The 10,008-nt window shown below is 39.4% G+C and overlaps 3 protein-coding genes and 1 long non-coding RNA gene across 6 annotated transcripts in view; 2 read left to right on the forward strand and 2 right to left on the reverse strand.

Moving 5' to 3' along the window:
* Positions 1 to 2,054, reverse strand: part of LOC113213883 (sentrin-specific protease-like) — a 13,950-nt gene extending 11,896 nt beyond the window's left edge. The window contains exons 1-3 of one of the 2 annotated variants that reach the window (XM_052267731.1): positions 1,745 to 2,054; positions 1,436 to 1,659; positions 979 to 1,102 (exon numbers count right to left, since the gene is read on the reverse strand). The gene's annotated coding sequence lies outside the window, so the exon portion shown is untranslated. The other variant, XM_052267730.1, reaches the window with a different exon arrangement.
* Positions 2,055 to 2,564: 510 nt separating this feature from the next.
* LOC127749487 (putative phosphatidate phosphatase) lies at positions 2,565 to 5,544 on the forward strand. 2 transcript variants are annotated; one of them, XM_052267738.1, is made up of 7 exons: positions 2,565 to 2,907; positions 3,024 to 3,123; positions 3,206 to 3,357; positions 3,436 to 3,740; positions 3,843 to 3,900; positions 3,987 to 4,163; positions 4,247 to 5,544. In XM_052267738.1, the coding sequence occupies exons 2-7, from the start codon at positions 3,060 to 3,062 to the stop codon at positions 4,487 to 4,489; spliced, it is 999 nt and encodes a 332-aa protein (XP_052123698.1). In that variant the 5' UTR covers positions 2,565 to 2,907; positions 3,024 to 3,059; the 3' UTR covers positions 4,490 to 5,544. The 2 variants fall into 2 exon arrangements, with proteins under 2 accessions (XP_052123698.1, XP_052123697.1); XM_052267737.1 differs by having other exon boundaries at positions 2,565 to 3,123.
* A 352-nt stretch (positions 5,545 to 5,896) lies between these two features.
* On the forward strand, positions 5,897 to 8,866 carry LOC127749488 (solute carrier family 35 member B1 homolog). Its single transcript, XM_052267739.1, has 2 exons — positions 5,897 to 6,731; positions 7,013 to 8,866. The coding sequence occupies exons 1-2, from the start codon at positions 6,188 to 6,190 to the stop codon at positions 7,417 to 7,419; spliced, it is 951 nt and encodes a 316-aa protein (XP_052123699.1). The 5' UTR covers positions 5,897 to 6,187; the 3' UTR covers positions 7,420 to 8,866.
* Positions 8,867 to 9,515: 649 nt separating this feature from the next.
* Positions 9,516 to 10,008, reverse strand: LOC127749489 (uncharacterized). Its single transcript, XR_008011185.1, has 2 exons — positions 9,955 to 10,008; positions 9,516 to 9,827 (listed from the first exon to the last, which is right to left on the reverse strand). It is a non-coding gene; the product is annotated as an uncharacterized LOC127749489 (long non-coding RNA).

Here is a 10,008-nt window from a genome sequence, read left to right on the forward strand (position 1 = left end):
CGTTACCCCACGCATGCATGCGTGGGATAGCGCAGAGGGGGGGGGGGACAGAGAAGTAGACGGCGAGAGTGTTGCCGAAGGACGCCCCCCCCCCCCTCCCTCTGCGCTATCCCACGCATGCATGCGTGGGGTAACGACGTCCAGTCCCCTCATCTCCACACTGCCTTCGTACCGGCCAGTGGGCCAGTGTCAGCATGAGCGTGGAGTATCGCGGCATCAGCCTCCCCCACCCACCAACAGTAACGACTTATTTCTTTCTTTCTATTTAAAAAGCCAGCTACATTACTTTAATTTTATATTTTATCTTTATAGATGTCTTTCAATCTATACTTAACAGGAGATGAACCATTTCAGAGAACGTAACAATTGCGTGAGGTAATGCATCATCCTTGTCTTTGAAGCATTCAGCTGGTTACAAGTTTAAATGAATCAAACTTTGTTTCACTGATATCATCCAGCATTATTGTAGTTTACAGGATACAGGTCAACTAAGTCAATCCACTTGTGGTTTTCATTTATTTTTCATTATATTTTAACATGAGATGTCAGTGGCATTATTTAACAACAACAAAGCATTGGCGAAATGTGCACACGATGTCATTCTAGAAGGAGAGGTAATGGGAGAGTATGGATCAACCCAAGTAACACAGATTCACCATGACATATATCGGACTGTGAAATTTGAAGTAATTTTGACATCAAATTGATATAATAGCAATTGAAGAGAGTCAATATTTTCAATTTGATGTCAAATTTACATGATATTTTACAACTTGAAATACAAATCATGGTGACTGACTGGCAGCTATGTCACTGTACTGCAATTTGACCATTATTCAGGAGTCTCGTGTTACTTGCGTAGGGGACAGAAAATTGTTAAGATGACATCAAGTGACATCATTAATCAAAACTTAGTCATTTTGACTAGTGATGTCAATTGATGTCATCGAGACAAATTTGAGTCCTTTGGGGACCTACCAATAGGGTGGGCAGTGGGTGTTGTCAGGTGACGATGGAGGAGGCGGATGATTTTGAGGATGATGATGGTGGGATTGAGCTGGGCTGGATGCTGGAAGATAATGATGATGGCTGGATGCTGGACCTGTAAAGAAACAGAGAGAAGAGGGTCAGAACTCAAGTCATTAAATGATGGCCTGACTGAATCCGGACTGATATTCCCCACACTCCTTCATTAAAATATAAAGTGAGACATTGAGACGTTTCTTAGGTTAAAAATGGCTCAGTGCACACTCTCATTATTGTTTAAATAATAGACCCCAAATTATATTGCAAACGGCCAAAGGCAACCCGCCAAACAAGGGTTAGGTTCCCAGCCCGCAAATTCGGGATATTACTAGGACTTCGATAAATGTTTCGCAGGCGAATCAGCCAGGCTAGGTACAAATTTCTGACACTTTTGTTGAATTACACTCACAAATCACAAAGAAACAGAAACAACACCGACGGTCGCAGATACGGCTTGGCGGGCTTTAGGCGGGCTTGACCAGGTTTGACGTTGACGGCAACAACGAACTTCGAACGTCGATTGTTTCGCGGCTAAACTCAACCTGTGCTGTGATTGGTCGGTCCGTATCGCAGCGCTATCTCTTGGACGTCGGCGGAATCACGTTGTGGATTCGGCTTCGGCCGCCCACCGTACTGCATTATACGTGGATTTTCATAAGCGTCTTTTCGCATTACGATTTTTACATTTGAAAAATATAATAACACACAGTTAAAATACCGTGCATTTGTCGGGTGCTCGGAAATGATGCCGTGCGATGATGCGATGTGCTGGCGGAAGGATACACGTCAAAAGAGCGTCGGGAAAGTAGAGCCCTTCGTCTGTATATTACGCTGGGAAAATGACGTGTTCTCGTCAAAAGCCGTGAAATAGTGTTTCTTTAATCCATTTTACGATGAGGAAACAGTTTTTTAATGTATCCATCAAATAATGTCATCCCCCCCAACGCTGTATTCCCGGAACCACCCCGAGCGATGCCTTTGATGCTTTGATGCCGTTGATGCCGTTGATGCCTACATTGTGGGAGCACCTTGACTGACTTCTGTATGTACAGTGCTACAACATGCTACAACAGAAACGTACACATTATTACGTTATTTTTAGAACGAACGGTGCGGGTCAATACAAACATGAACACATTTATTATTACTTTGGTGAAAGTTCTGTAAGTTTTAGTAGCTTGTTGTTAATTTTGAGGAAGAAGACATCCAAATGAGTTCCAATTATTTTTTAGCCGTGAGGCTGGCAGCACATACTGGGCAAACCGTCAAAACGCGTAAATAAACTTGAAAAACATGCCTAACAGATTTTAAGAGCCTTAATAAATCTATGCTTCCTGAGAAAAAAGCATGTAAAATAATTTTTGCAATAATTTGAATGCACCTATTGATTGGGAATCAAAGTTTCGAAATGTGTTCTTTCTAAATTCTGGTGGCAGTCAAATTATTCGAGCGTTGGCTACTCAGTCGGAGGAGGGGGGACATCCATGACGTCACTTAAGGAGGGATGGAAAAGAAAGGGGTGGGGCGGGGTGGGGGCAGTGGAAGTGGGAGTAGTGAACTTGAGATAGAAGAAGGAAGCAGGAGAAAGGGAAATGACGATGATTGAAGAAACCAAAGGAAAATTGAGAAAGATACCGGCAGGAGGAGGCAGGTGCGAAGAAAGAGAAGTAAATCGAAGGGAAGGCAAGACAAGGCAAACGACATAGTCCTATATCCTATATGTGATATCCGTGTTCTTATGGGGTTGCTCTTGAACTCGATCATGAAGGACTTGTAGAGAAGGAAGAAAAGTCAGGATCTGATCCTTTTCGCTGGTCGATGATGGTTGTCCAACAAGGTGTGGCAGTTTTCAACCATGTTCTCTTCTAAGGGCCAGCTGAAGTAGGTTAAGGGTCGTAAAGGAAGCAGACGTCAGCTATCAAATCAAAATTGATCTGTTATCTTGCGGGGTCAAGTCCATAGAGCCAGCGCCCATAGCCCCAGAACTTCTTGTTCAGGTATAGAGCGTGCTTACGGCTGCGCCCAGCTCAACCATGGATAGAGACTCTAAGTATCTTCTTAGAAAGATCATCATAGATGTGGCAGTGTTGTTAACGAGTAAGGAACTGTTGAACATATTGGAGTAATTTAATCATATGTACTTACACTTTACTTACTTTAATAAATTTTCCAATTTCAGTTGGATTACCAATTTTGCTCTTTTTCTTGTTTGGTAAGCCATATCATCGTGGGTTCTATTGTAATGATGAATCCCTAATGCACCCATTCAAAGAGTCAACTGTCACAAACTTAATGTTGTATATTATTGGTTTATTTCTACCAATAACTGTGGTTAGTATCAGCAAGTAATAACTTGAAATATTATAGCCTTCACATTTTTTAAAAATATTTTATGTTACGTGCTTGCAGATTATTATTACTGAGTTTTACATCCATCGATCAGCAGCAGGTCATGTGGCTCAGATCTTCATGGGACATGCAGTTCCCTCATGGGTGTGGAATTCATACAAAGTAATTGGAGTGTTTGGATTTGGTGCAGCAAGCTCTCAGCTTACTACTGATATTGCAAAGTACACCATAGGTCGTCTACGTCCACATTTTATTGATGTTTGCAAACCAAACATTAACTGTAGTTTACCAGAAAACCAGCATAAATATTGGGAAGAATTTGAATGTACAGCCAACATAGGCTCTCGCAAGCTTAAAGAGGCGAGGTATATTAAGTTTTATTTATAGGAAATTTTCCTGTTTTGTTCAATGATTTTATGTCTTTTACTCCATTTCTATTTAATTACCTGTTGTCCTCCTTGTGTTAGGCTTTCATTTCCATCCGGACATTCATCTTTCTCTGCATACACCATGGTCTTTCTCGTGGTAAGCCATAAAATTATACTAATTTTTTAATACACTTTCTGAGTTGTCCCTACTTTCATATCCTTTTTCAAAATATCTTTCAACAGTGCTATCTTCAATCACAAATGACGTTCAAGGGCTCAAAACTGTTACGGCATGCTATTCAATATTTATGCTTGATGCTGTCTTGGTCAACAGCCATGTCACGCATTTCCAATTACAAGCACCACTGGAGCGATGTTTTGTCAGGATTACTCATTGGCACTATTGTAGCCATCTTAACTGTAAGTAGATGTTTTCCTCATATTTAAATTATTGATGAAATAATGTAGTTGAACTTTTACATTAAACGTTTGTCTGTTTACAGGTTGTGTATGTATCTGATTTATTCCCGCGGCAAGCCACTAAAGGCGAAACTGAACAACTTATGAGGCGGGGCTCTCCCAACAAGAGAGAAGTACAGCCTGCTTATTATGACAGCACTCAAGACCACCAAACATTACCACTACATACTGTTGATGGTCAACATTTAAGCCCCAAGGAAAATAGGCGAAATTCTCCTGACCTCTCCTGTTCTCGTGAGCCACTTAGCAGGAATCAACTTGCATAATAACCACAAGTACCTCAAGATATTCCTGTGGCAGTGCTTCTAAATTTTCTTAAGCCTCTGTTCAAGTTAGGTGACATTAATTTCTTCCGTAGCTGTATAGAATTTATCTGTCTGCATTTAATTAACAAAAAGCTCAAAGTAAAATTTCACATGAAATGAGTGGGAAATACAATGTAACCTATTTATTACTCCTAGTTTCTATCTGTTTAGGATTAGAAATGTTAAGTATTACTAATATGTACTACCTCTATGTACTTGTAGGTATTTGTCTGACTTCAAAAAGACGTCTTCTGTGTTTCCTAAAATTCTTAGTTTCCAAAGACTTTTTTATTAAGCAACAAAGGCTAAAATTGCATGCCACACAAAAGTGAAGAATTTTAACTTTTTTTTTTAAATTTACATGTTATCTAATTTGGGCTGTCTTTTTGACCATTTGCCTTCTTCAATATTTGATAGAGTCAAGATGCTTAACTGTCTGTAGTGCACAAAATAGAAAGCACATGCTCCTTAAAACAAATTTAAATTATTTTGTAACATGTAACAAAGAGGTAACATGTGTGTTCGTTTGCAGTTCTTACTGGGATTTGACTTCATCAACGAATGAGTGTTGTGTTAAACTATTATCGGGCTTTGTTGGTTTTCTTCTTTTTAATTATCTAGTGTGATATCTACGCTGTTAAACCTTTGTGATATTTTAAAGGATTTGTTATGTTTGTTTATATTTGTTTGCTACAACAGCTTTAAACGTTTCTTTTTCCCCTTTTTTATATCTTCTTGTTTGTCTTTGTTGTTTGTTTTTTGACTCAATGAGTAGCTTTTCTTGTGAATGTCATTCTCTGGGACCTCAGTCATATTTGTACCTCATATTAATTTGTTAGTAAGATGATAGGTAAGACAATGGCGTCTGCTCCAAACAAATGTGTGATATGTTCATGGCTTCCTGTCTTAATTCTGTATCTACCAAGTTTGTCTTTTACATATGTACCTTCATGTTTCTGTGTTACTACATGTAGTACTAAATGAAAAAAATGAATAAAAAGTAATGTCAACTTCTATTTTGTGTAGCCATTTTCTACCCTCTTATTTTATTTTTGTTATATTACAATGATTTCAAGATAGTAGTGATAAGATCTTTTCAGAATCAGACAAACTTTCCTCGATTATTCGAAATTGGCGCGTGAACAATGTGTGCCAACATATCCCTGTAAGTTTCTGACCGAAAAAATACTAAGGGCATTGTGCATTTCAGAAAATCTGCAAAATCATGACCGAAATTTTGTTATGAACTGAAAACATATCACGCAAAGGCTCCCTACTATTATAAAATAAAGGAAATAAACCGTCTGGAAAAGTTACGTATTTTTAAGGCGTTGGCGAAGTGTAATATGAGAAGTTCAACTACCTGTAGTCTGACGTGGTGTGTGCTGTGTGGTCTGCTATCTAGATGTTCGACTTCTAAAGAAACTATACTCGTTTGGCTTCCCTCGCAGATCTCTTTTCTCTCTCTTACGTTTGGCGAAACGAGCACTTTCTTAGTCTAGTCAACCCGTTAGTTTCTTTATTTGGGTTGCAGCTCCAGTGGTTATACTTCACTCACGCCGGGCAGTCTCTCTGCTGCTTTGACAGCAAAACATAGGCCAAGACACATCAGCAGCCGACACGTCTTTCTTCCATACGGGATTTCGGTAGTTTCGGGAAATGGAGAAACGAACAAAGTTTTTCCTTAGTGCTGGTGGGATATTTACATGCTATTTTTATTATGGCATTCAACAAGAAAAACTTATGAAAGGTGTCTATGGAGAAGGAGAAAATGAGGAACGTTTCACGTGCGTCCTGGCACTTGTGTTCATGCAGTGTGTTGTTAATTATCTGTTTGCCAAAATGATGTTAGCTACTTTTATGAAGCAAGGCGAGGATTCTACTAGGACTTTCTATTATGCTTCATGTGCCATGACCTTTTTATTAGGCATGGTCTGCAGCAATATGGCTCTGCAGTGGGTTAGTTACCCCTCTCAGGTTATCGGCAAGGCTGGAAAACCAATCCCAGTCATGATTCTTGGTGTTCTTTTGGCCCGCAAATCATATCCACTTAAAAAATATATTTTTGTGTTCATGGTTGTATTGGGCATAATTATGTTCATTTATAAGGACTCCAGCAAAGCCACTGTCCAGTCTAATGAATCACTGATTGGATTTGGCGAGGTTTTAGTCTTCCTATCACTGACAATGGATGGGCTCACAGGTAGGGAAATTCCTTGAACATTTTATTCACCCTATAGTTTGGTTATCCATTTTCTTTAGGTGGATCCACAACAAACACATCAGACACACTAGACACATCAACACATCACATATCACCACACATCACATAATTTTTTAAGGGTGAGACCTCAAAAAATTATATGATATGTGTGGTGATGTGTTGATTTGTCTGGTGTATCTGATGTGTCTATTGTCAATCCACCTTTTGAGCTTAACCCGTCAATTTTGAAGGTATTTTAAGTATGATTAATCTTTTTACAGGTGCCATTCAAGACAGGATGAGAGCTGAGCATAGTTCCAAATCTGGCCACATGATGCTGCACACCAACTTTTGGTCAGTTATATACTTGGGTGCTGCTATAGTATTAACCGGAGAATTGAAACAATTCATAGGTTTTGTTGATCGACACCCCGAAGCTCTCTGGGAACTAGCCTTCCTGTCTGTTTCAAGCGCACTAGGACAAATGTTCATTTACATTATGGTTGCTGACTATGGTCCCCTACCTTGCTCAATTGTAACAACATCCAGAAAGTTCTTTACTGTTTTAGGATCTGTATTTCTGTTTGGTAACAAACTTCTTCCACGACAGTGGCTTGCCACAATTCTTGTATTTGCTGGTCTATTTCTCGATTCTATGTATGGAAAGGCTCCTGAGAAAAAGAAATGATAAGGCAATCTCAGCCACCATGCCACTGCTTGAAGTATCTTTCATCACACGTTCAGAGGATTTTTCAGGAATTTATTTTGTAATCTATAAAATAGATTTGAAGCTATTCTACTTTCACTGTCTTAACTGTAATCTTTTTATATTTGTTAATTTTTTGACAGATTTATAACTTACATTACCTGCAGTTACTTGTAAATCTTTTAAAAAATCTGGACTATCAGAACCTTAACATACCCATCATGACTTTATTTGTATGTTTGAACTTGCCATGAACAGTGGCAAGTTTCGAGTAAGCTGAATGTTTTTGTTCTCTGAAAAAACTTTTGAAAAAAATTTCTTAATTCTGTTAAATTTAAGAAAAGATTCTTCATGTGAAGGCATGGTAATGTTTTGCTTACTAGACTATCAATTGACAGTTCTAAGCACATTGTGATATCGGTGACTAAGTAGTTAGGAAATTCTTATTAAGCTGGAGATATTTTTTTAATTTATTTTTATGTCAAGTTTCCACCTTTAAGACTTGACTAGCTTGATAAAAGTCTATGTTTGAACACTGGTGAAACATAACGACATGATTCTCTTTAAACCATATCTGAGTTCAAAAGTAACAGCTTTGGAAAATTGTTCTGTTCTGTACCTGCTTAATATTCTGAAGCTTTAGTTATCTTATTTTGTTTACTGTAGAGTTTGTTATCCATTTTCCTGTTGAGGTTCAATTTGAACAAACAAGTGGTCACAAAAAAATTACCAAACAGTGAATGGCAGATGATTTGACAGGTGACTTTGAGATCGAGCAGGTGGTTCAGATCTGATGGGGTGTCTGAAATTGGTTTGAAATGTTTTCTACCCATTCTATATCTGCATTGCCTCTCCTGTAATTTGAAATCTAAAATACTGCCTTTGTCTAAATATTGACGATACATCTGTTTGATATTATGTACTTTTTAAAATGTTGAAGTATGTTTTGTGACTTTGTATTTAAGCTTTAATGATCTAAATTTACTGTTTATGCAAAGCCTAGTTATTATAATTATTATGCTTATTTTATTTTACCAACATTTTTTGTTGGTACTGTTTTGTATCTCATAGATACTGATTTGGAATTTCGAGTTGTCTGAAAACTGAATCTATCTCACTTCAATTGTTGAAAGAGGTGTTTTATCGTAATGGAATGGAGAATATAATGTGGTCAATGAATTTGCTAATAGCTACGATAAATCTACAGTGGTTCCTTTAGTTTTATCAATTTACTTTTGAGTAACAATTATTAATTTTCTATTGAGCCTATTTTTCCAAGATTAATTTATCACCCAACAGTTAGATTTTTCTTCCCTGTAGTCTAATGCACAAAACTGCCCATAAATAAAATGATTTCATTGAACCGTTTTTCTGTGAAGTAAAAATGTGTGTATCTAAAATTAAATAAACTTTTTTTAGGTGATCTCAATTTTTACATGTTCTTTAGTTTCGGGAGATGGCAATTGGGAACAGGGCTCTCACTTTTACCCGCATACCCGGGTAACCCGAGTACCCGCCCGCCCGCGTAGGAACCGGGTAAACGGGTCTAACCGGGTAACACGGGTTTAGCCGGGTACCCGGGTAGAACCGGCGGAACCGCGCCTGTAGGTAGGCAATTTGACATACCGGGTCTACCCGGGTTACCCGCTGTTACCCGGCAGGACCCGTTTACCCGGTTCCTACCCGGGTTACCCGGGTACCCGCCGGTCCGGGTTTTGAGAGCCCTAATTGGGAAATGCGCTACCTCCGCGTCCGCGCGGTGTAAGCTAGAAAACAGTACTTGCTCTTCTTATGGATCGTCTAGAATATACATCCGTTTCTCAGATTCATTCGATCATTCGTCTTAAATAACGAGACATTAGCGCCCGCGAGACTCAGGGTAGGCCATCCCGCAATACACACATGAACTGCATGCAAGATGTTGCCTACCCATAGGGCTCTATGAGACTTTGCATTGGCTGACTTGGCAATTCCATAACGGCAGTTTACGGACATACGCTTTTTTGGATCGTCCAACTTCAACAAGGACGATAATAAAAGTTAAAGAACGAGTTTATACCTTATTAACTCAAAATTAATTCTGTGTTTGAGGCCTCCCTTCGTTTAATAATAACTATCAATTTTCCAATCAAGGAATATCACAAGTCATTTGCAAATCAGCCAAAGTGGCATGCTTATAGTGAAACCATCCAAACATGTAAGGTGGACGGGAGAGCGCCCGGAACCATAGGTCGGCATGACTTTGCGCCACAACGATCCCGAATAACTCATTTGCCGACGCACGCTCTGTACCCGTCTTTCTGCGTCCAGCACTCGATCGGCGTGATGCAGCTAATGCCCCATTCAGCCGAGAGCTCGCAGTACTCGAGAGCCACCTCCGACTGGAAGCCCTAGGAACAGTCGCCACAGCAAATATCATTACCACACTGTTCTACAGTGGAAAGAGTATATGAAGTCTGGAAAGGGAGCGCCGTTTCAAACTTGAGTTTGATGAGTTTCGATCAGTTTCTATCTCACCGTCTGGTTCTGGCTGTACGTGGCGTGCCGCGCCTTGTTGCAGAAGTCCGGCGG

Source organism: Frankliniella occidentalis, unplaced genomic scaffold (assembly GCF_000697945.3).
Source record: "Frankliniella occidentalis isolate FOCC.00 unplaced genomic scaffold, Focc_3.1 Scaffold58, whole genome shotgun sequence".
Classification (NCBI taxonomy): Eukaryota; Metazoa; Arthropoda; class Insecta; order Thysanoptera; family Thripidae; genus Frankliniella; species Frankliniella occidentalis.